Source organism: Tripterygium wilfordii, chromosome 17 (assembly GCF_013401445.1).
Source record: "Tripterygium wilfordii isolate XIE 37 chromosome 17, ASM1340144v1, whole genome shotgun sequence".
Classification (NCBI taxonomy): domain Eukaryota; kingdom Viridiplantae; phylum Streptophyta; class Magnoliopsida; order Celastrales; family Celastraceae; genus Tripterygium; species Tripterygium wilfordii.
Window position 1 is genome coordinate 2,669,253 of NC_052248.1, and position 23,438 is coordinate 2,692,690.

The following is a 23,438-nucleotide window of genomic DNA, read 5'->3' on the forward strand; positions in this document are numbered from 1 at the left end:
TACTGGTTCAAATGGTTTATCTTTTAAATGATTAGCTCGATAATTTTACATTGATCAGATCACAATGTGGAGATTAATTAAACTAAATTCACTCATTATTTTTTTTTCCATAAAAAAGGAGCGCGTGATTGTATACTCATTTAAAAGTTAGGTTTTTTCGTTACAACGGTGATACGCGTGATTGTATACTTATTTAAAAATTAGGTTTTTTCGTTAAAACGGTTCAAACAACCTAAAGACATACCAAATTTAAAATGCTTATTTCAATACTTTATTTGGCTTTATTGATAACAGGGTGGATAGGAAATGAGTTGTGTAAAATTTGTGCAATTCATCCAAATTTAATTGTTTTGCAGGTAGAATAATAGCATAGAGTCCTTTATTTAGTTCTCTAATTCCGTATTATAAAATTGATTTCTTATGCGTTCTTTAATCTTACATTTATCACTTGTACCAAACAAATCCTAGGTTTATCAATTGTACCAAGTCGAGTTGTAGACAATTAAATTTATAAATATAGATAAGTTGGAAGAAATCTTTGTTACATTCGTATAAGCATATCCAAATTACCATCAAGAGATGGTTCGGTTAGCAATCAATTGGGTTAGGCATATTTGTATTCATTATTTGATTCCAACCGCAAACATATTTCTCTACGGTGTTTCAATAAAAAAAATCCAAATTATTGAATATTCTACTGTGGATTAATACAGTATACACTCGAAGGATAATGGCTGTGAGTTCTCATATCATGACACAAAAAAAAGAGTTATATATACAAACCCTTTGAGTTTTGGTACAAGACTTTAGGGGTCTGTTTGCATATTACCCAGCTGTGATAACTTCAAGAAATATTGGCAAAAAAGAACAAATAGACAAAACTAAATTCGAGATAATATATATATATATATATATATATATATATATATATATATATATATATATATTCAGATCAAAAGCAATAATATATCACAGGAGTGAGGAGTCACTCATCTTTCATGGTAAGTTCATGTCTTTTCTTTTGCCCAACTTCCACAAGCAAAGTTAAGAGAGCCTCACATACCTGTGAAGCATCTGCCTCAGTAGGGTTATCATTCAGGGATGAATAAACCATCCAAGCATGGTCTAATTTACGTTTCGGCTGCACTACCACAGATCCAGGAACTTCTGCATCTCGACAAGTTACAAGCCCATCACTCTTCTCCCCATACCTAGCCTGAAGCAGCTGGGCACATGCGGCCATTGCAGCACCAAGGGGAATGACCACTGGAAGTGTAGGAGCTTGACCGGGAGTTGATAGAGGTGCCACCATGGGTAGCTCTGCATGAGCAACATGAGACAATGTGGCAAGGACAGCAGGAGTAATCCCAGCTTCTGTATGGAATGAAACAACTGGAAGTTCTTTTGGCAAAGGATGATTGTTCAAAAACGCTTTTCTCCTCTCGTAGGTCAAGTCTTCTAAAGCTTGCAAGTCACCCTAACAAAAGAAAAGGTAAATTATATACAACAAGCTCCATTTACTAGTGAAGTCATTAACAAGCCCATGCTAGATACGCCAGCCTATACCCTACTTGGCTCTATGATCATTAACAAATGTAGTACTGTATATAATGTACAGTGTCTTATTTGACAAAGAATAATGATATGGTTGTATTCTGAATTGGTACGAAATTGTACCCTTTTTGCTTTCCAAGTAGGTAAAGATATCTATCTCCAAATCATATCTTCAAAACAATAAAATATAAAGACATTTTTTATCTACTAGTTGGACTACATTTGAGAGCTCCAGAAAAAAGACAGCAGTAAGCACTATCATAATCCCTCCCGGTCGGTTTTGAAAAGTTATTTTTTAAAAAAACTATTATTATTAGTGTGAGAGGGGTCTCGAACATTGCCTCAGGTTAAGTCCTAAGGAGAATGCTACCATTAGGCCAAGAGCTCCTTCTCTAGAACTATCATAATCTTAAGAACCATGACCCTTGATTCAACTCCTGGGTTGTGGTATATGTCTTCTCCCCATCCAGCATCTTGGTTTACCCTTGGTGCTAAAACCAAAGACCCTTCCATTTGGAATGTCACTAAATCTGAGAAACAAACCTTAGAGTTCAGAAAAATCTTGGCCCTTGGGTCCCCAAAGTCGGTAGACTAACACTCAAAACATGCCCTAGCTAATCTTCCTGCTTACCTAATGCCTCTTTTTTCCATGCCTAAATCTGTTGCCGAAACTCGAAGTTATCCACAGTGTAGATTCTGTTGGGGGTATATCACATGAATTATAAATTTTTACTCGAGTCAAGTGGGATTCTTTTAAACCTTCCAAAGGAGATAGGGGTCCTTCTTGGTGAACTGCCTGTTTCAGATTCTCTAAGGATCGAGCAAAAAAAATAAGAATCATGTATACATATATTATTGAAACACTGAAGACGATAAATAGCTAATTAAAAAGAAACATTGCACCAAGTACCACATAAATTATTCAGAAACAAAGGCACAAATGTGAAATATAATATGAAGAAACGACCATAACATTCATACCTTGATCACTTTACATATTAGAATCTCCATGAGTTTGCGTACATTAACATAATCACCAAGTTGACCTTCTCGTAAAATATCCGAAGCTATTGGGCTACCACCATATGGGCTTTGTGCCAATGCCAATCCAGCAACCTTATCCTTCAACTCAGGCCAATATAATGACATTGCAGCTGCTGAATCTACTCCCCCTTCGCTGTGCCCAAGCAGCAAAACACGTTTCTTGGAACCCCAGTAGATCTCTTCAATATACTCTTTTATCTCTCTAGCATTTTTCTCAACAGAAGCCTGATTAGGGACTATGTGAGTTTAGTAAAGCATATAGAGAACATAAATACACAACTTAAAATTGTACAAGGCACCTCACTATGAATTTTGGCAATATGACAAGTCAGCCCCATCTTCGAGAAACTAGTTTTTGTGTTAACGAAATAAAGTGGGCCGTGGTTACTGAAAAGGCCTGCCATTTGTGCAAATAGTGAAACCTTATGAGAATGGAAACAGATATTAAGGCAAAAATACACAGATCTCTCCCTAAATCTAACATCCAAGTAATATGGGCAGTAGTCTTATAGTATCCACAAATCAAGGACTTAAAAGACATAAATTGTAATATTCTAAAAATTTTTTAACCCAACCAGCCTTTTCCAGCAATATATTCCCACAATCCCACTACTCATTTCAATTATTATTCCAGATGAAAAACTAACTACATGGTTCAGATATTCCCACTAGGCCACTACTCATTTCAATTATCATTCCAGATGAAAAACTAACTACATGATTCAGTGGAGGAAAACAATGTAAGCTCAAGAAGATTCAATGACTTTTCAGTTCTACAGAATGCTAAGGAATGGTAATCGCACAGGTCCCGGGAGGGATCACATTCCTTTGCTCACACCCCACACCCCAAACCAGGTAGAGAGAAAGAATTACCTCGCATCCCCACCCCATCGGTAAGCAGGGGATAGCAAATTAGCAATCCCCATCCCAACCCTCAAAAAGTTTTCCCCAAGGAGATGGAAATGCCCTATTTAATCAACTTAATAAACAATTAGACATTTCTTATTTCAATTAATATGATACATATGAAATATTAAGAGTACACATTATAAAAAAAAAAAAAAGATGGGACAAACATATCCGTGTTTCACAGTTTTTAAGTCTCCCAACCAAACATGTTATTTAGGAGGGAATATGTACCCCTCAAGTGCCAATTAATGTTTCCAAGTAGATGTTAATGACATTCATTTAGCAGACACACCAAAAAAAAAAAGGTTGTATACAATGTCAAACAAAATTAACAATTGAAAAATACTTTTTCAGACGTCAAATTTAAGTTATTACCAGGAACCAACAAGTAAACCATAGAATTTGGTAGCTTGTGTAGTCCGTGCCTGTCATAAAAAGAAAAAACTCCATCAACAACTCGATAACCATGCTAGGCATATTCGTTTGTTCAGAAGTCGACTGTACCTGATGTTGTCAAGAATTTCCATAAACCTTTCGGTCCCATCTTCAACTGGAGGCATATATGACGAACGCTGTAGCCATCCTATATCATCTGCAGAGCCAAGAACAGTCCTCCGTGCCCGTTCAATAAGCCTGAAATCAATCATCAAAGTTAGCTGTTTGAGCCCTTAGAATTGAGCTTCAAGTCAAGAAACACTCACACATATATATACTCATAGAGTACAGAACAAGAAGAAGAATTGATGAAAGAAGATGAACACCATCAACATAACTCTATTTCACCATAACTCCATTTCAGTACAACATAAGGCTATAAGCCTTTGTGGAATCGAGCACACCTCCACGACAAAAACTAACAATACTAAAATAATCTTGGTCAAAGTTTAAGTTGTGTTTGGCCAGAACAAAACAAACCAAATGATGCGGTAATCCCACATCGGAAGTGAAGGGGTTCAATATCTAGTTTATAAGTTGGGCAAACCGCAAACCTAACATTAGTCAACCGGTTTTCTAGTGGATAGTTAGGTCCAATCTTGTGGGCTGGGCTTGGGTCTGGGGATTTACCCCCTCTCCATGTGGGCTTGTGTGTTTTGTTAGTGGTGTACCCACCTTTTCTTGGGCGTGTGCGGGCCTCGCTGCATCACCATACAAGAGCAATTGCCGTATATAATAAAGCAGAATATAACTACTATTACAACAACAATGCACCATACAAACACATGCTCTTACTCAGGAGAGACCTTACATGCACTGACAATCAAATTGTTTACCTGTACAATAATATACAGAGCGTAATATGCAAAGCACGAAAAGCAATTAGGTAGGGAGGGAGGGAGGGAGGGAGGGAGGGAGGGAGGGATAGCCTAAGCCCTAACGTGAAACTACAAAGTATTTTTGCAGTTCACTAATGTGAGACAAGACAAGCAAAGAAGTATATAGAATTGATACCCTTGAAACATGGTAATTCCATTTTGTCCAGTTTGATTTGAATCTTCAGGAGAGCTATCATTGTGAGATGCACTTGCAACAGTGCCCCTTGTAACTCGATCATGAATGGGAGCAGCAGCAGTTGTAGAAGCAGATGATTCAGAAAATGTCGAATAGCTTTCACAGGAAGATGGTTGATTATCAATCAGTGGCTCCGATTGCCCAGTAGAGAATGTCACTAATTCCTGTGCGTGCATACTGGACTGATGCCTGGAAACTCTGGAACCAGGTTCCACTGCAAGATGCGTAAATGAAAATCCAATGCAATGACTCAAACATGCTTAAATGAAAATCCAATGCAATGGATCAAACAAGAAGCAGGCATAGCAGATTAAGGTAACTGAAAATAAATAGGGTTAGTCAAAATTTCATTTTATTATATATTTTTCTAGAGGGGTGCCCCAAGACAAATGCTAGGGCAAGACATAAGGATCTCAGAAGCAAGCTACCATGACCCTCCGCTTAGAATATTTAATTTTATATCATGTGGGTCAATGACCAATGTAGCAGACAACTGACAAGAATGAGAGGAAAAACCTTCAGCCTTGATGCTTTTGGAAAATTTAGAGAGGGAAGAGAGGGAAGTGAGAAGACGATAGTTCAAAATATCACCTGATTGATCATAGAAGCATCGAGTTATCAATGATGTCGTTTCAACTAGATAAGAAGCAGCTTCATTGAGTGATGGTACAGAAGTGAAAATCTGAGGGATGAGCCCATCATTTCTAAGACCATGATTTTGCACCTGTCAAAGGAGGGAATATGTTATAGATTTTTTTCCAATAGTCATAAAGCTAACATATGATTCTTTTAACTAAAAGTACATAAAAAATCCTGAGGAGCACCACTAGCTCAAGTAGTCAAACTCCTCTCTATCATAACCTAAGGGCAAGGGTATGAATCCCCACTCCCCAATCCTGTTGAACAACAACGACAATAATAATAATAATACAAACAAGTGAAGAATCTTCAGACGAACAAATGAAGTTGATGGAAGGTACTTTCATTACTGCAGTGCAGATAAGGATATAAACGGGTCTTTTAAAATTAATAGGTTGAGTCTTTCGCTCGTGGAGAATCAAAACCAGGCTCAGGATTATACCAGCATTAAAAGTCGCAAAAGAATCGAAAGTAAATAAGTTTTCAACAGTCAACAACTCAACAATCATCTTTAGCAAAGATAAACAAATTACCAAAGCACGAATAAATTAACACAAACAGGGGAGTCGTGGTTTAGGGAGGGAAAAAAAATCGGAGTTCATCATTTTGAAGTTGAAAAATCCAGTGTAGCCTAGGAAGTGACGAAGAAAGAAGATTCTAAAATAACATAAGCAGCAATAAGGACTATCAGAAGTTTTAATCAGTAACTGATTAAGCAAAAAACCAACCTTACAATCACATCCATGATCCATCACCAGTAAAATACAAACTTCAAGTTTCATTTAAGCTCAGATACTTTTCAACCACAACATAATTGAATTCATAGCAAAATCCAATTGAATACGTCCCCAGCAAACATGTTAGGCTTTTTTCCCCACACCAGTATTTGCTTAAGGCCTGTAAACTCCAACCTCTTCTTCTAAGCACACTATTTTCCTCGCACATTGTTTACACGACATTTATATCATCAATTAACGTTTAAGTTTGGACTTGCCAAGTTCCACCAGCTTTTGCAATCTTGAGGGGGGAAAAAGGCAATCAAAAACTCAATTTTGGCAAACTAACAAAAGTTCTCCAATACCGCATCTCCTATACAACTATGGGGGAAAAAGGCAATCAAAAACTCAACTCAGGCAAACTAACAAAAGTTCTCCAATACCGCATCTCCTATACAACTATGCTACACTCCACTCCAAGCCAAAAGACATAATTGAAAGAAATGCATTCAATCAGCATAAAACATTAAGATGATAAATACTAACCACAAGTGGCCTGTTAGATTCTTCACTTCTGGAGCTTTCTGTTTCCTTCATAGAAGTTGAATTCTGTAAGCCATTAAAACTATAAAAGTTAATCTGCAATGAATATTCCCAAAAAAGCTGCAATGAATATTCCCAAAAGCCCCAAAAAAACATAAATAAATAAACAATAGTGAAGAAAAGAAAAGCTGAAAAGCAGTCCTTTACTCCTTTATATCTTCTCTCCAAATCCTAGTTCCAGTTTGGGAAACGAAACGGAAGTAGTTAACTAGTTACACACTTACACTATACAAAAAAATCATCATCGAGCTAGTATTTATTGCTTTCATTTATGCAAATCTGCCCCCAACACTGGTGCACACTCGTATATACACACATATGTAAACTCGAAACATACACACCCACATACACTAATCCTTGCATATCTTCCGTCCAAATGGTTGATCCTTCTTCTTTTTTTTCTAGAAAAAGTAATACTAGTTACATTGTCAAACAATTCAATGCCTAACTTACAAATCTACAAAAGGATGTTGAAATTGAGGGGAAAAAAAATCTGATTATTCGAATTTCCGTGACGAAGTCCATAAATTGCAGTTTGTGTAGTTGAATCAAGACAACTTACTTCAATTTTTGCTACATCCACTGCTAGCATACATATATATAACCATGCTTCACAAACTTCCCGACACACACACACACACAAACATCAGGAATCTCATCTCACAAACCCATCTCATATCTTCTGTTCAAACTGTAGTTCCTAAGTTAGAAGAAATAATAGAATTTTGCTTCACTAGCAATATATAAGGGTAAAGCATACTCCCTTTTTCCAATTATATTCCTATTTCAATAAAACTAATAACTAATTCTAGTTTCTAACGTCTTCAATACTTACCAAAAAAAAGCATCTTCAAATGTTAGTTAGTTAGTCGTTGCATTAAATGTTCGCCTGCACAAACACAGAAGCAATTCGAAAGGATTCCCTTTCACAGATCCTCAAATTCATTTTACTTTGCTGATAATTCACAAACTCAATAGATAATACAATCAGAACAATGAAAAAACGCCGATAATAAGCGACTGCCGGTAAAGAAACCTTACCTCGAACGTTCTCGAATCGCGCATTACAGTTATCGGCGATGCAAATGGAGCTGCTTCGGCCTTCGAGAAATTCAATACAAGGACGAAGGAAGACGCGGAATATAAAAGAATCTTACCGCCTAAGCAAAGAAGAAGCGAATCTGAAATGGAGAAGACTGCGTCGTCGTTTCGTTCCGTAGTTTGGGCCCTGTGAGGGCTGAGCCCGGTGTGGAATGGCCCAAGCCTTCCCACCTTTAAATTTCCCCCAATAATATCTAGGTAAAGTTGTAAATCTGATTTATTTCAAAATTTTAAGGTCTAAAACTAAAAGTAACTAATTGATGATGAAATCAGTTGGCATTAGAGATTTTTTTTTTACGGAGAATGACATCAAACAAGCTTTCCTTTGGACATTAGAGAAATTGAATAGAGTACTTTTATAAGTCTAAGAATTTCAATCTCGGTCTCTTGAAATTTGATCATACATATCTGATAACGGGTACGTTAGTGTCTCCACTAGACGCTAACGGGTGACGTTGCACCAAACATTTATTCATTCTCTTATTTGCTCTTAGTAAACTTACATGTCATATATTTTGTTATAGTCCTACTCAATTTAAATCCTTTGGACTCTTGAGGGGAAAAAATTTACTAGATTTTGATTTCAAAATGCAGCATAAAACAATTTGTTCCCCCAAGTAGGTACATGTAAATTATATTTTATAGGCTACGAATGAGAATGCCTTCAAAGGTAATTCCAGGACCAAATGCCAGAGCAAGTCCCCATTCTTCACCTCCCTCTCTCTTCAACTCATCCCTCATGTAATCCATGACATAGAATATTGTGTTACTGCTAACATTTCCATAGTTCATTAGAGCTCTTCTGCCGCATTCAAGCTTCTGAGCCTTCAACTTAAGAGTGCTCTCTAGCCGGTTCAGTATAGCTGGTCCTCCAGGATGGACGGCCCAAAACAGGTCATTGAATTCTTTCAAACCTGCCTTTGACATGAGTTTCTTGCAGAAGTCCTCGATGTTCTCATCAATCTTTTGTGGGAGGTCTCTTCCAAGCTTGAAATTTATTCCCTCTTCGGAGAGGTGACCATCGATGACATTCTGCGTCCCTGGAAGAAATTGTTGAACTGCATAATTCAGTTCCATGAAGGGAGACTCTCTGCCTGTTATTGGGTTGGTACCAATTATAGCAGCTGCAGCTCCATCACCAAAAAGTGCAGCCCCAACAAGATCATAAGGGCGTGCCTTGTTTGGTGGCCGGAAACCAAGTATGGTAGTTTCTGAAGTTGTTAACAGAACTCGGCTTCCTGGATTGTTTTCTGCTATGTCCTTGGCAACTCTGAGGCCAGTAACACCACCATAACATCCTAGAAAGTATAGCATTACACGGCCAACGTCGCTTCTCAGACCAAGCTGGCTAGCAAGGTAAAGGTCACCACCAGGCAAGCGTATCTCGCTGGACGAAACATAAACAATGTGAGTAATATCTTCTGCCGGCCTTCCCCATTCCTCGATGCAAGCAAGGCTTGCCTCTAAGGCCATCTCCACAACTGCAGGGTTAGCGATATCCAGCCTCTGCTTGATTGTTGACGAGCCCTCAGTGGCTAGTTCAGGGTATTTGTCTAGGATATCCTTGGACAAAACTGTGTATCTTGTCTTCACGGTAGTGGTTTTACCTAGCAAAAGAAAGATTGAAATTTCAGATTTAATAAGACAGGACAATAGACAGTATTCATACAAATGAAAATAGCTAGATATTGCTTACACAGTCGCTCCAACTTCTCCTTAATGGATGCATCTTCACACTTTGTGTCGCGAACGTAACCCTCGACCAAGCAATCTTGAGGAATCAGTTGCCTGGGGAAGGCCTTGCCTAGCGCAAGGATTGTTGCCTTGCCTGGTGTTGGAGTGCGCCTTGCGTGACCAGGATAGTGCTTAGGAACACCATTATTGTCAGCTCTAGACATCTTCAGGAGGTTTAATAAGAAAGTACTTAGAAAATATGCAGAAGATATTGTAGGACTTTTGACAAAGAGAAAGGGGGGTATAAATGAAAGGTTACTTAGGTTAGCATGGTCTTGGAAGGAGGTTGGTGTCAAAGAAGACTTGCATGGAAGCAGAATATTGACTAATTTATTAGGTTTAGGTTACCTTTTAGGTCATGCACTTGAAAGCATGAAAGATCTGAGGAGGGACAATCTTTGCCGCTTTCTTTTTTGATTAGGTAGACTTGAACCTGATTCCAACTTACCCTCCTTTTCTTCAAAAAATAAGAGACATGAGATGGGAAAGCTCTGACCTATGAGAGAGTCCTCAACACAGCACAGCATTCAGGAACTTGATCAAGGTTTACAACCATGAGCTTCACATCTTGCAAAAAATTTCAAACAAAAGTCACAGCCTTCTGTTTTCTATTCCATTTAGTATTTACTGGAGGAGAAGTTTCGGCTGAAGATATGTAGAAAAACAGTTGAAAAGAAGAGAGAAAAGGGTGCACAAATATTTGTTAATGTTTGCAGTTTTTATCTGATATTGTGTTGAAGTCACTTGGCAATTCAAAGTCTTTTGGTGTAATCCCAAAATCAAAAGCATCAAGAGTACTTGCGGATTTGTACATTCAGAAGCACTTTTGAGTCCAAACTGATCTCGCGCTACCGATGGCCATGCTTCGCCTCCACCCTTCCTCATACACTGCTTCTACTAATGTTGAAGTTTTGGTTGTGCGTTTTGAAGATTTCAGTGGCAAAGGAGGCTGATGAATCTGAGAATGCAGTGGCCGAACCAGAACGGTTCATCGAACCATTGTTTGTCCTACAGTGCGCTTTGCCGCCATAGAACCTAGGAACCCCCCCTCCAAGTGCCTTGGGATTTAGGTCAAAACTAATTTTGCAGGACTTCAACAAATATTACAAGAAGTAAGCATCCACCTGAAGTTGCTCCAATGGAAAGAGCTAATCTGGCCTCCTCAACCAACAATTACCCCTCAAGCCTATAATGTGCGGCGAAAATAGTACCTGTGAAAAATATGTTCTTGAAAGTCGAGTTATCATATATATATATATATATATATATATATATATATATATAGAGAGAGAGAGAGAGAGAGAGAGAGAGAGATCAAAAGTGGTGAGAGGGAGTGAGACATACACATATATCTTTATGCCATAAACAGAAGCATATTTTCGTAGAAGACGTTCCACCGTATACCAGAGTGAGCGATCTGATCCATCTTGATATCCAATTCGAGGCATGTGGATTGAAGCTTTACAAATCACACAAACTCAGATATAATACAAGACAGTTTCAAATTTCAATCATGCATGTGAAACTTGCAGCTAACTAGAGTTGACAGAACATAAACACTGACCATATCGCTAAAGTGGGGATCCTCAAAGTGCTTTATAAGTGGGCAACCATCCTTAAAGCGTTTTAAGGTCATGCGGACCTTGTGAAACAATTTGAGCTTTTAATTGATGTAATGGAGCAGGATAAAAAAAAATTCTGATGATAACTAGATCTAGTGTGCAGAACATCATCCTTTATAGGCATGACTTTTAAAGTCATGTGAAAGGAAAAAATAGACTACATGGTTTTGTTTCAGAAAACAATTTGAGCTTTTAATCGCTATGTGGAGTAAAAAAAAATTCTGATGATAACTAGATCTAGTGTGCAGAAAATCATCCTTAATGTGAGCCTTGACCCAGAGCGAACAATTTCATGCTCATTGGGCTTTTTGTGTTACACATTCACAGGAAAAAACTTCATCAACCTCAAAATGTAGACAGCTAATAGAGAATAAATATCCAAGAAAAAAATGGAGTACATGGTTTTCTGAAAAGGAAATTGCAAACAGTTTGAACTTTTAATCTCTATAATGGATTAAGATAAAAATTAAAAAAAGAAATCTGATGATAACTAGATCTAGTGTGCAGAAAATCATACCAGAATTCTGAGCAGCTGAATATGAAACCTTCAACAAGCAATCTTCCAAGTCAGAAATAGAAATATCACTGCGAGGGACTTTGCGCCTAGGATTATATGACTGGACAACAGCCAGAGCCACCCACTGAGGATTGTCACCATCCATATTTTGTTTGCCACAATCTTCTGCAAAGCAACAAATGGATTAAGAGGTGAGGTAAGTAAATAAAATCAATAATAATGTACTTGTGAACCCAAAAAGTGGAGGATATGGCATCTAAACTATCAATATAGACCAGAAAGATCATACAAAATATCTGGAATGAAACTTTGAAGTTGGTATTTCCAGCAAAATATTGCAAATGCCCAAATGAAAATTGTTGAAAATGATCCTTATCAAACTTTGTCTGTTCTCAACTGCTGAAAGTTGGTAAGCAATTTCGCTTAGCACCTAATTTAAATATCTTAACAGATCAACTGATGCCATGCATTGTTTTGGACACTAGAGTCAATTGTTTCAGCATCAAATTTTTAGCGACTCGATTTTCAATTGTTTGTTCCATCTAAGTTTGATACAAGTACGAAAGGATCATATTGGGGCGTTTATTTGTAATAGTGCTCTTCTGCCAAGACACTTTTGCGCCCCTAACTTGGCCCAAATATTTAGTATTGCCACTCATAACTCTGTTAGAACTTAACAAACAAATCCCGAGAGACTATCATAATTCTAACACTTGTAGATCAATGCATGCCTGCTGGCATGAAAGGATAACAGAAAGATCTGTGATCTAGTCATCAAACAAGTAAAGTGCAGGAAGAAGTATAAGAAACCTAACCATTAATCCTAATGAGATGGAGATCGCCAAGGTTAAGGTCCCCGAATTCAGAAGCTCGTTGATAAGCATCAGGAACATCTGCTGAAAGTCTGGCCAGCGCATCAAACACCCCTCCGTGACCCCAATTTCCAGAGTTGTCAACACAACTGCCAAGATTGCAAGAAAAAGACGTGAGATTTTGAAGGATGAAAAGTGACCCTCGCAATAATCATTAAAAAAGCGACCAAGCGTTGGTCGATGAGCAATAAGCAAGCAGACCCAGGATGCCAGCCTTAAGGATCTAAACATGATATTGCCTAAACTATGGCAACAATTAAATTCCAACATCAAACAGAAGATACAGCAAGAAAACTTACCCACAGTCACCACTCAATTCTGTCGAAAGCAAAACGACAATAACAAAGGTCAGTTATAGCCACCTTCAAATGAAAGAAATCACCTGAAAATGATAGTAGGCTCAGACGCGCATATTTGTGATGGGTGCGTACAATCTCCATAAACAAAATGAACAGAACCCACATCAGACATGATATCGCAATCCCCTGGGCTTATAGCACCTTTGACATTTAAGGAATGGTATCCTTGGACTTCCCACTTAGATAACTTCTTTTCTTCTGCCTTGTTCCTAGCAGCCTCAAGTTTTGCAAGCCTATCCTCAGGTAAGTTCCTTCCACTTCTCAAATCCTCGACCAAATCAATTGATTGCGATGACTCCTTGAACTTTTCAACCCATGAAAGATATGAAGCCTCATCGAGATCAGGGTCGTAACCATCAGCAGCAGAATTTCCTCCTATACGAATATCGTATCCATTTGATAAATTGGTCGAATTAAGCTCAATTTTCCTATTATCCTTGTCGATTACTGGGTCATGGCGCATTGCAATCACTCTCTCTACCATAGCATTTAGTTCAGACAATTTTGATTCACCTAAATTTTCATTGTTGAGCTTTGTAGGATCAAACCTCTGTAAACCTAATATTATGGATCGCATATCACTAGTTTCAATTCCTGCCTTTTCTTTTGCTTCAAGGTCCGTAACATCATCTCCCATTACATTATGGCTAAGCTGCAGCTTCCTCTCTGCCCTCCGCATAATAACCTATTATGGTTCATTTGTAAAGCTTAACAGTAGACATTAAAGACTCCAATGTCAAGGAAGGGAAAGCAGGTTCTCACCTCTTCCACAGTATGCCCCGTGACAAGGTTTATGGACAACACATGATTCATTTGCCCAATCCGGTGGGCTCGCTGCAGAGCCTGCTTGTCCACCTGCGGATTCCAATCTTGCTCAAAGAATATAACCTGGAAAATGGGTTACAATCAGGAAAAAAAATGTCAAGAATAACAAGCATGTGTAAACAGCAGATTACAGAGTACACTCCTAGATAATTCTTAAAGCAAATTTTCACAGAACAAAACATTCCATACAGTACTTTAAGGAGTCAAATTAAACATTCACATGGAAGTTCCATCCAGATACAAAGCAAATTGAAACTAACCACTTATATGTCATTAATGTGAATATAGTCTTGTTATTTTTAAGGAAAGAAGAAAACTAAATATCAAGATTTTGCACTTTTCTTCTTCTTGGTGATGAGAACAAGCCATTTATTACCATCGTCAAGGGCTTCCGCTTCTACTTTGTTCGTATTAACCGCCCCTTACACAAACTGAAACGAATGAGAAGTGCTGAAAAGCTAATCTACAATCTAACCACTTGAACATGAGGCTTCAATGCAAGTTTAGAAGCCAATACAATTTTGTGAAGTAAATCAAATTGTGACCCCCTTCATCAATCTATAATTCATGATAAGTGGCTTATATACATAGTTTAATTCTTTTATTCATATAAAACAGCATAAGAGTTGAGAACCCTTCTGCATATCACTATGTGAGGTTTAGTGGCATGCCATAAAAGTTACTGCTATCTAGCACGTCTTAAAACTAAAATACAAATATGATCAAAAGGATTCCATTGTTGTTTTCACCTGAACAAACACATTTCTTAGCTCTTAAACATACATAAGAAACCACAAGAACTGAATTCTAGATCACAACTTTCATTTCAAGTGATATTGACTAGCTGGTCGTGTGTCAGATTGAACTTACCGTATCAGTGGCTACAAGATTCAATCCAACTCCCCCAGCTCTAGTGGAGATCATAAAAACAAAGGCACCATCTTTGTCAGCAGCAAACTTGGAATCCGCATTAGCTGACCGCCCATAGAAACTCCTTATTGCAGCAAACCGCTCCTCAGCCCGAATAGACCCGTCAAGACGCTCATAGGAATATTTTCTTAACTCCAAAAAATCCTTCATTGCATTTGGAAACACCGTTTAAAAATGTTAAGCAGATACTTCCACATCTAAACAAGAAAGGAATTAATATATGGTTATACTACTGGGACGGGATACCTGCAAGATGTCAAGTGTGTGTGTCATTTGAGCAAAGAGAAGAACGCGATGCCCAGAATTGTGCATTTTTCGTAGAAGTTGGTCCAATATTATGAGTTTCCCGCTGGCCTAAACACATCATAATTTTAGAAGGAAACATTGTGAGAGATCAAGGTCATACTAGACTACTGTGGACCAAAAGCTGCAATGTAATGGCTTGCATCTTTCACATAAGGGGGGGGGGGGAACACTCTTTTCATGGGTTTACATAATTTTGCAGACTTTCCAGTTTTGACAACACATACTCATTCAACTCTACATCCATATTTTTCCAGACTTAAGTCAACTTTGGAATGTGGGCATACCTGGACCAAATGTTCACCTTCTTCATATGGTTCCAGCTCAATACCAGGAAATAGGTAAGGATGACTACAAGCTTTCCTTAGTTGTATTACCTAGATAAAAGAGGTAAATTTGATGGTTAAAAAATGGAATACATTTGAGCAAAAGTGTTAACTATTGAGAATTGTATGCTAATCAGCAAAAATCTCTCAGGAAACCTATGTTCTTAGAACAAAGAAATATCCAGTACCGCTCCAAATAAATGGTAAGGCAGAAAACTAAGATATTCATTCTCAAAGCAAAAAATGTAGAAGAATACATACAATATTCTGCAAGGATTGGTGACCAGAAGCTCCAGATGATAATGCAAGAAGTTTTGGAAGTTCTTTCCTCAATATCGAAATATAAACCTTTTTCTGCAGGTTGACTAGTGGAGCCATCCTATAAAAGAGCGACCCTTAACATCATACTATTTGAAGACTAGCTAGCAAAGACTGTCTAGAGCAACGTTTAAATGTACGAGAACAACTATTAAAGATTTGCACAGGGGAAAAGCTACTTACACAGTTATCTCTGTAAGAGGAGGCAGCACCAGATTTCCGCATTCTATAAGCTTAGCTTTTGTTCTTCGAAGCATAAAAGCTCTCAATATCCATTTTAAAGTTTTAAATTCTTCCTTCGCCTTGGTTGCATCAGCGCCTGTTAGCAATAACAAGTGTCACAAAACTTTTACTGAAATGATATTCAACTATTCAAGAAAAATACTATTCTGGAAGACTTCATAGAACAAGAGAAACTCTTTCTGTTCAAACTAATGATAAATTATCATACAAAATGTCTACGAAAGAAGAAATTTCTCAACAATTCTCATTGACAGAACAAGGCGCCAACATTTCAAACAATGAGAAATTTTAACAAACAGAGAAGAATAATGAAAAAAAAGAAGAAAAAAAAAACCAACCTAACAAGTTTAGTAATTGTGCGAACATTTGCTTAACTGCACATAAGTTTCTCTTTTTGACCTTCAACAACATCTTTCAAAAAGTAAAATTTTAGACTCCTTGGATAAAAATATTGAATGAAAAATTTTACACTAATTGGTTTTTAGTCTTCACTGATTTCTGTAATGATATTCAAGAGAATGGAGAAAATAGAAGACTCAGTCATCAAAGTAAATGAGTATAGTTTTGGGACAAGCAATACCTACGCAATCACAAAAGGTTAGAAAATAACCTGACAAAGGGTCTACAGCTTCCTTGAACATGCAAAGGAATTGCTCCAGTGTCCCGAACACGGCAGGCGAGCAAAAGTGCATCAAACTCCATAGTTCAGTAAGATTATTCTGAATAGGGGTGCCAGTCATCAACAACCGTCTTGGCATGAGAAAGTGCTCCATGAGGACACTATAAAGAACCTGTTAAGAATTGAGCACTGCATCACTGCCAATGAGATTAACAGAAACTCTCAGACTTCAACACATTTTTCATAAGTCTAAAGACATTACTACTCGGAACCCAAACTGCTCAAATCATAGAAGTGCAAATTGCATTCCATTTCAGTTGCATGATACCTCAACAGTCTACCAGGTAATAAGTAGCTTGAGATGACAGTCAAAAAATTATTTCAGTGGACTTTGCAAAAGTTAGGGAAACATTAGACTGATGCTGTAAAAAAATGTACGCACATGAACACAACGGTGTTAGAGTCACAGCTAGAGGAGTATAAAAATTTTAATTTTTTGAGGATTAGTAATCAACTGATATTTACCACCACATAAATATAAGCTCATAAGTTAATGAGAAATATAGTATAATATTTTGGAGATACACTGGAAGGATTTTTGAGTCTTTGAGCTTCATCAATTACAGCATAGTCCCATGGAATTTGAGAAAGAAAATCCTGATCCATCAGTGCTATGTCATATGTTGTCAACAGGACATCAAAGGGTAAAGAAGAAACCTGCAGATAAATCCAACTAAAATAATTCATCAACTCATCCATTTTTATCAAGGAAAAAAAATATAGAGAGTGAACGGATTACAAAAAGTCTAGATATATTAAAATAACCGACACAATAAAATTATTTCAGGCACTTTGTTAGGAAGAGCGTAGAGCAAGATCAAAATCTTACACCAGATGATGAGAACCGCTCTGTTACATGCTCATACATTGTCCTACGTAGACTACGCCGCTGTTCTTTATCACCAACATACCTTAGGACCTTCAATTTGGGAGTAAATTTTACCATCTCCGAGACCCAACCATCAGTCACACTTAAAGGACACAATACCACTAAAAATAATTGAATTAAGCAAAAAAGATGAAGTATCAGTTCAGTCAGTAATAAAAATAGTAGCTCCAAGATCTTCAAACACAAATAAAAGTCTCCCTCAACTCACCGAATGGCCCAGATGATACACAGGAAACCTTCAAATAGCTCAAGAAAGCTATAGCTTGCAGAGTTTTCCCCAGTCCCATCTGCAAACAAACACAGTCACTAGTGGATTTTACGGTTGAATGCATAAGGGTTTACTAGGTTAATTAAGATTTGATCATATTAAAAATAAGAATTTTCAATCAATATCAGGAAATTAAATGGATATCGATATACGATATATATACTTTAAAAGCCATGAATAATCTGCAAAATCTGGCTTTCTGCTAACGATTGTCAATTACGTTTGGATGAACCGCAACACACTGTTGTGAACAATGTCACTAACAATATTACCGCCTCAATGTTTAAGGAAAGCAAGCAGTCCATAATGCCGTCAAAGTTAAAGATGCAAGTCCAAAAATCAAACAACAATCACACTTCAGCTCCATAGCCTAAATTAGTTCAGATTTAATACCTTGTAGAAAGCAAGTGAGGAATGTTCAGCGGGATTAGAAAAAACCACCAACTTAATAAACAAAAAAAAAAATCAAAGCATGCCAAGTATAAGCAAAACAAAACATGTTATCTGATCTCTTCAGGAACCTAATCAGCGACAGAAAATAGTCAGCAATGGCAAAGATATACGATTCAATATGCATACTCCAACAATTGCAATTGAACTTCAAGCCTTACATCATCTTCTATCAATGAAGCAACCAACCCAAACTAATTTCTAAATATAGCATAAAGTAAATGAGATCCCAAATTCCATTTATGCATGCATATACCTCATCTCCTGCAATCAGAAAAAATAAACCGAAGTCAAACTGCAAATCTGATTAAAGCTCGAATTCAAGATTGTAGAACTCCTTTTTCTTTTATTTTCTCGGAATTAAGAACTGAACCTACCGAGAATGACGTTGGCCCCAAGTTGATATCTCCTTATGAGCCAAGAAACCCCCTCGACTTGGTAGGGTTTAAGTGTAGCCGTCACCCCAAACTCTGCACAATTCACCGGCACCTGAGCTGAACGTGCGTCTTCGGCGAGGACGATCGTGGCAGCGGCTTTGAGTCTCTCCTCGTAGTTCATCTTCCACTCCTAGCAGCGGCGCCGTATTTGGGAGCTGCAAAAGTGGTGGTTTCTAACTTTCTATTGAACTGGAGAAGCTTGGAGGGAACGGGAGAGAGATCCATGGGATAATAGTAATTACAACTTTGGAATTTACACGTGGCGAGTACTGGTCATTCTCTTTTTACTCTCGTTCTTTTAGTTAGATTAAACAAAATTAAAATAGATTAAATTCATCAAACATTAATTTAGGTTTGAGACTTCAATTTTTTTTTTTCGTTTTTTTTTTATTTCTTAGTTAAAACTGGCGAACAAGAGTGTCTATCCTATGCGCATATTATTTATGTAAAATCGTGGGCTCTAAAAATTCAAATGAAATCAGGTGCGTATATTTTTACATTTTATGGTAATTAATCAAAACATATTATATTTAAACTCAATATACACTAGTTATCTGCATTTTCCAATTTTAGAATTAATTCCTAATACTAATGTGTTTAGTTCTTGATATGTGTATATGTGCAGAACATGAATCTGATTTCAAGTTGGTGTAGATGCAAGAATTTAACATTCCTGATCATATGGTGATTCATGACTGGGCCTTCACAGACACTCCACTACATACTGTTTTCCAATAGCATCAAGGTTGACGTCATTGGTAATTAAATAACTAAAAGATATTTAACCTCTATTAGAGAAAGATAAACCATGATTAGCAAATTAATTAAGGCAAGTTGACATATATGCAGGGTCAATGGGTGAAGTTGATTCATAATTTTGGCCACAACATGTTGGGAATGCTTTTGAGGTTAAGGATCAAAATGGGAATTTGGAGATACAGATTCAGGTTGTTGCTTGCTCCTAGGGATGGCAAAAAAAACCGATCCGAGCACTATCCGCAGGGTACCCGATCCATTTAAAACCCAGAAACCGATCCTATAGGTTTTCAAAAAGGTTTTGGTTTTGGTTTTCAAACCCGTCACGGTTTAGGGTCGGGTTTGGTTTTTGATGTCGGGTTTAGTGTACCCGAACCGTTTAATAAACAATTCATTATAGTAATGATATTATAAATAATCTATAACGATATACTACTAGGATACTAAATTATAACATGATAAAGCATATTACAACGTATTTATTTATAGAAGCATACTAATAAAACTATAAATTAGACTAATTTGAATTATAAAATCATAAGTAATATAAATCATACTCAATATTAATTTATATTAATATAATCATCAAAGAAAAAAATTAAAAGTTAAATGGTAAACGGGTACTCGATGGTAAACGGTTATGAAATGGTTTCGGGTTTGGAAATTTAAATGGTTTTTTAAATGGTTTTGGAACGGTTTTGGTATAGAGTATCTTAAATGGAAACAGTTTTGATATTTACTAATTGGAAGGGTACCCGACCCGTTGTCATCCCTACTTGCTCCTATCATTGGTTCAACTTTCAAAGCCTATTTGGTAAGTAGTTCAGCCAATTATGGGGAAATTATATAAAAATATGTGTGTGTACATATATATATATATATAGTATTGCTTAGGTGCAGACGCAGGGTTATGAAGGGGTAATGAAATTTTTGGTTATTGAAAGAATTGTTAATTTCCAACCTAGTCACTGAATGTTCACATGTTCCAACACGGGAAACCAGATTTGAAAATTGTTACGATATGTACATACGAGCAAATTTCTCACTGTTGGGGCAGATAGTAGATGTCTTATATTTATTTTTATATGACATCAGCAATTCGACTGCTCGAATAGTCGAAAATCTATTTAAGCGTGCATATTGAAACAATTTTAACTTTGAGTTCTCAAGTTGAAACATTTGAATATTCGGTGACCGAGTTGGACCTTGTCAACTCTTTTAATGACCAAAAGTTACATTACCCCGAGTTATGGACTCGGCTCTTTTTTGAACAAGTTAGCTCCACTCGTTACTTCACTTTTCAGAGTTGCTCAAGAAGCAGAGTTTGTAACTCAGGGTAAAGTTACGGGAGTCTGCACTTGAGCAGTGGTGTAAATAAAATACTTTGTTGATGTTTGGTATTGGACAGGATATAATTGGCAAAGTGGGAAGCTAGATCCTTCATCCATGAATGTCAAAGAAGATTATCAAACTCAGTTAATGCCCCATCTTATATTTAATCAGAAAACACAGACAAAATGAAAAAAAAAAAAAAAAAAAACCAGTTTTTCTTTCTTTGTTTATTATATATATAATGGTGCCATAGGAGGCTTTAAAACAGGTAGAGAAATTGATTTACAGTCTTCATGATGTGTGAGCTACTGATGGTCAAGCTCTCTGAATGCGGTCGAAAACTATGATCAACATGATCACAATAGTCACAAGTAAAGATGACCTAACCTTTTCCAATAACGTTTCTCTGATTTCAGGATTGGGTTCCTTGTCAATTGCATGAAGTACGTCACCGGTGAGCGCATGGAATTTCTCAATCAGGTCCGCGATTTTTGCTTTTATAGTTTCCATTATCCACAACAGGAACTGCATTGCGCAGTCTGGTTCTTCGTTGGATTTCTGAGGCTTCTCTATTCCATCTACATCAAAGACATATTATGTGGAATAATCATCAAAGATAGCAGAATGCAATTGCAAATATGAACAGAAGAAATCCTGATGGCAAACCTGAACGGTACGAGGCTCGTAGCTTGCGAACAACCTCATTGTCCATGATAGCACTCCAGACAGCTTTATCATATGCTAATGAAACCACCAGTCTCTACAGGAAGGTTAGATCTCTTGAAGGCATGCTTGAGAAATGTAATGCAAGATTTGTTGAAACTTTTTAAGTGAAGGGAGAACACTCCATAACAAATGAGTGTTCAAATTGAAAAGTGAAGAAGGTAAATCAGCCAGTAGTATAGTACAAGAGGTTTGATTCATTTATGATAGATCATGAATACAATAGAACAACCTCTGACCACTGTGTTTCTCTAATCGTACTTTTATTATCCTCTCACTATATATGTTGACGACATATTTGATTGTTGGTAAGATACCATAAAAGATTGATCAATTGAAGAACGAACTTAGTAAGTCTTTTATAATACTTAGGATGAAAATGTCCAGACATCGACAAAGTACAAGATTATTGTGGCTGGCCCATAAGCAAAACCAGTTTCCTCTCCATTCGCAAATCTTTTAAGGTTAAGCTCGAGCCAGAAATTATGGTGTCCATGTTATTTTCTTCGGGATTAATTTACTTGATATATTAATTATTTTGGCAATAATCCCACCAGAAAGGATATTCCAGCATTCAAAGTGGTTTCATCAGACATTGAAACAGCAAACAGAAACTAGGGCAAGGGCAAAGAGATCAAAGCTGCAAAAACATTTTCTTGGCCAATTTAAACTCACTGACAAAGTTTTAATTAAAATTGAAAGTTCCCATCAGCACCTGTAAGTATCTAAAACGCATGAAGATACCTTAACAGATGGGTCCGTTTGCAGCAAATGAAAAGCATCAATAAGCCTTCCATATCCATGAGAAATCAATGCCCTTACATCACGGCCGTTGAACAGTTGCTGGAACAGACTAAATGCAGGCCCAGATGAGGAAATCAACTGCATCAAACTGTTAACATGGCTTAAGAATTTGTGCCCAAAAGAAGGTTAAATGGAAATAAATTTGACAAGCCAGTCTCTCATGGGATGAGAAATCCAATCTAGGATGCAAAGTTTAAGGCTTTAATTTAAATTGATGCAGAAACAGTACATATATATACACCTAAATCATATCTACATTCAATTATAACATTAGTAATCAGACAGATAAGAATTTGATTACTCACCTTTGGAGAGCAGCCATGGCACTTTCAACCTCAAATTGGGAAGGAACAGAACCAAAAACAAAACTATATGTAGACGACCCACTACCCCTTTTATCTTCTCTTCCATCATGGGAGGAGGAGCAAGGAGAAGCAGCAAAAGAGTTACTACTGGGTCCAACTCCAGTATTATTGGTGGCTAGTACTGGAAAGTTAAGATTAGAAGAAGAAGAAGAAGAAGAAGGCGGAGCGGGACGGGTAAAAGAGGAGGAAGAGAGGGCTTTGAATCCAATCAAAAGAAGGTCAATATACATGGCTCTGTAGGATTAACTAAGGCAAGACGAAAGAACAAGAAATTGAACCAAACACAAATCCCCTTGAATCTGTACTTCAGCATTTCTAGGGTTTTTAAAGAGTTTGCTTATAAAACAAAAAAGTGGTCACACAACTTACAGCAGAAGCAGAAGCTTATTTCAAAAAGGAATAAGTTCATGTAGTTTGATGAAAAGGGTTATTAATATTTTTATTTTTTTTTAAAATGTCAAAAGACCCAATATATATTTCAGAACTTATCACATGAGTAAAATAAATAGAGGTCATCAAAGACACTCGGGCCACCATAATGATGGAATACAATCAAAACAAGAAAGTTGGACAAAACATATAATAACAAGACATAAATCAGCTTATAAGAC

At 37.1% G+C, this 23,438-nt stretch overlaps 4 protein-coding genes across 12 annotated transcripts; all 4 read right to left on the reverse strand.

Moving 5' to 3' along the window:
- Nucleotides 1-720: 720 nt before the first annotated feature.
- LOC119981728 lies at nucleotides 721-8,217 on the reverse strand. 4 transcript variants are annotated; one of them, XR_005464239.1, is made up of 10 exons: nucleotides 8,016-8,217; nucleotides 6,918-6,980; nucleotides 5,608-5,740; nucleotides 4,957-5,230; nucleotides 4,012-4,140; nucleotides 3,883-3,932; nucleotides 2,898-2,995; nucleotides 2,536-2,823; nucleotides 932-1,477; nucleotides 721-872 (listed from the first exon to the last, which is right to left on the reverse strand). XR_005464239.1 is itself a non-coding variant. In XM_038824839.1 (10 exons), exons 1-9 carry the CDS (start codon nucleotides 8,037-8,039, stop codon nucleotides 986-988), a joined length of 1,581 nt encoding a protein of 526 aa, XP_038680767.1. In that variant the 5' UTR covers nucleotides 8,040-8,217; the 3' UTR covers nucleotides 721-915; nucleotides 948-985. The 4 variants fall into 4 exon arrangements, 1 of the variants encoding a protein (XP_038680767.1); XR_005464237.1 differs by having other exon boundaries at nucleotides 6,918-7,010; XR_005464238.1 differs by lacking the exon at nucleotides 8,016-8,217 and adding an exon at nucleotides 7,537-7,612.
- A 369-nt stretch (nucleotides 8,218-8,586) lies between these two features.
- LOC119982387 (type III polyketide synthase A-like) lies at nucleotides 8,587-10,299 on the reverse strand. The gene is made up of 3 exons (XM_038825725.1): nucleotides 10,158-10,299; nucleotides 9,772-9,973; nucleotides 8,587-9,682 (listed from the first exon to the last, which is right to left on the reverse strand). Exons 2-3 carry the CDS (start codon nucleotides 9,971-9,973, stop codon nucleotides 8,715-8,717), a joined length of 1,170 nt encoding a protein of 389 aa, XP_038681653.1. The 5' UTR covers nucleotides 10,158-10,299; the 3' UTR covers nucleotides 8,587-8,714.
- A 407-nt stretch (nucleotides 10,300-10,706) lies between these two features.
- On the reverse strand, nucleotides 10,707-19,076 carry LOC119982386 (probable helicase CHR10). Of its 5 annotated transcripts, XR_005464384.1 has the most exons (18): nucleotides 18,788-19,075; nucleotides 18,667-18,674; nucleotides 17,901-17,979; nucleotides 17,633-17,793; nucleotides 17,329-17,460; nucleotides 16,735-16,915; nucleotides 16,065-16,200; nucleotides 15,825-15,942; nucleotides 15,525-15,614; nucleotides 15,181-15,288; nucleotides 14,875-15,078; nucleotides 13,942-14,067; nucleotides 13,203-13,864; nucleotides 12,764-12,909; nucleotides 11,949-12,113; nucleotides 11,154-11,268; nucleotides 10,934-11,020; nucleotides 10,707-10,844 (listed from the first exon to the last, which is right to left on the reverse strand). XR_005464384.1 is itself a non-coding variant. In XM_038825723.1 (17 exons), exons 1-17 carry the CDS (start codon nucleotides 18,966-18,968, stop codon nucleotides 10,996-10,998), a joined length of 2,634 nt encoding a protein of 877 aa, XP_038681651.1. In that variant the 5' UTR covers nucleotides 18,969-19,075; the 3' UTR covers nucleotides 10,880-10,995. The 5 variants fall into 5 exon arrangements, 2 of the variants coding, with proteins under 2 accessions (XP_038681651.1, XP_038681650.1); XM_038825723.1 differs by lacking the exon at nucleotides 10,707-10,844 and having other exon boundaries at nucleotides 10,880-11,020; nucleotides 11,949-12,110; XM_038825722.1 differs by lacking the exon at nucleotides 10,707-10,844 and having other exon boundaries at nucleotides 10,880-11,020; nucleotides 18,788-19,074.
- Nucleotides 19,077-21,133: 2,057 nt separating this feature from the next.
- LOC119982881 lies at nucleotides 21,134-23,215 on the reverse strand. 2 transcript variants are annotated; one of them, XM_038826470.1, is made up of 4 exons: nucleotides 22,768-23,215; nucleotides 22,403-22,553; nucleotides 21,602-21,695; nucleotides 21,134-21,513 (listed from the first exon to the last, which is right to left on the reverse strand). In XM_038826470.1, the coding sequence occupies exons 1-4, from the start codon at nucleotides 23,055-23,057 to the stop codon at nucleotides 21,251-21,253; spliced, it is 798 nt and encodes a 265-aa protein (XP_038682398.1). In that variant the 5' UTR covers nucleotides 23,058-23,215; the 3' UTR covers nucleotides 21,134-21,250. The 2 variants fall into 2 exon arrangements, with proteins under 2 accessions (XP_038682398.1, XP_038682400.1); XM_038826472.1 differs by having other exon boundaries at nucleotides 22,403-22,550; nucleotides 22,768-23,212.
- Between the last annotated feature and the right edge of the window lie 223 nt (nucleotides 23,216-23,438).

Excerpts from the sequence above, each read along its gene's own strand:
- LOC119981728 (XM_038824839.1), bottom strand. The coding sequence starts at position 8,039 with ATGCGCGATTCGAGAACGTTCGAG. Across the intron at positions 4,141-4,956 it reads GGAATTACCATGTTTCAAGG|GCTTATTGAACGGGCACGGA; the intron begins GTATCAATTCTA and ends GATTGATTTCAG. Across the intron at positions 2,996-3,882 it reads GGTTTACTTGTTGGTTCCTG|GCCTTTTCAGTAACCACGGC; the intron begins GTAATAACTTAA and ends CACAAATGGCAG.
- LOC119982387 (XM_038825725.1), bottom strand. The coding sequence starts at position 9,973 with ATGTCTAGAGCTGACAATAATGGTGTTCCTAAGCACTATCCTGGTCAC. Across the intron at positions 9,683-9,771 it reads GGAGAAGTTGGAGCGACTGT|GTAAAACCACTACCGTGAAG; the intron begins GTAAGCAATATC and ends TTCTTTTGCTAG.
- LOC119982386 (XM_038825722.1), bottom strand. The coding sequence starts at position 18,968 with ATGAACTACGAGGAGAGACTCAAAGCCGCTGCCACGATCGTCCTCGCC. Across the intron at positions 16,916-17,328 it reads GACTCAAAAATCCTTCCAGT|GTTCTTTATAGTGTCCTCAT; the intron begins GTATCTCCAAAA and ends AATTCTTAACAG. Across the intron at positions 15,079-15,180 it reads ACACACTTGACATCTTGCAG|GATTTTTTGGAGTTAAGAAA; the intron begins GTATCCCGTCCC and ends AATGCAATGAAG.
- LOC119982881 (XM_038826470.1), bottom strand. The coding sequence starts at position 23,057 with ATGTATATTGACCTTCTTTTGATTGGATTCAAAGCCCTCTCTTCCTCC. Across the intron at positions 22,554-22,767 it reads GCCATGGCTGCTCTCCAAAG|CAGTTTGATGCAGTTGATTT; the intron begins GTGAGTAATCAA and ends AAGCCATGTTAA. Across the intron at positions 21,514-21,601 it reads ACGAGCCTCGTACCGTTCAG|ATGGAATAGAGAAGCCTCAG; the intron begins GTTTGCCATCAG and ends TCTTTGATGTAG.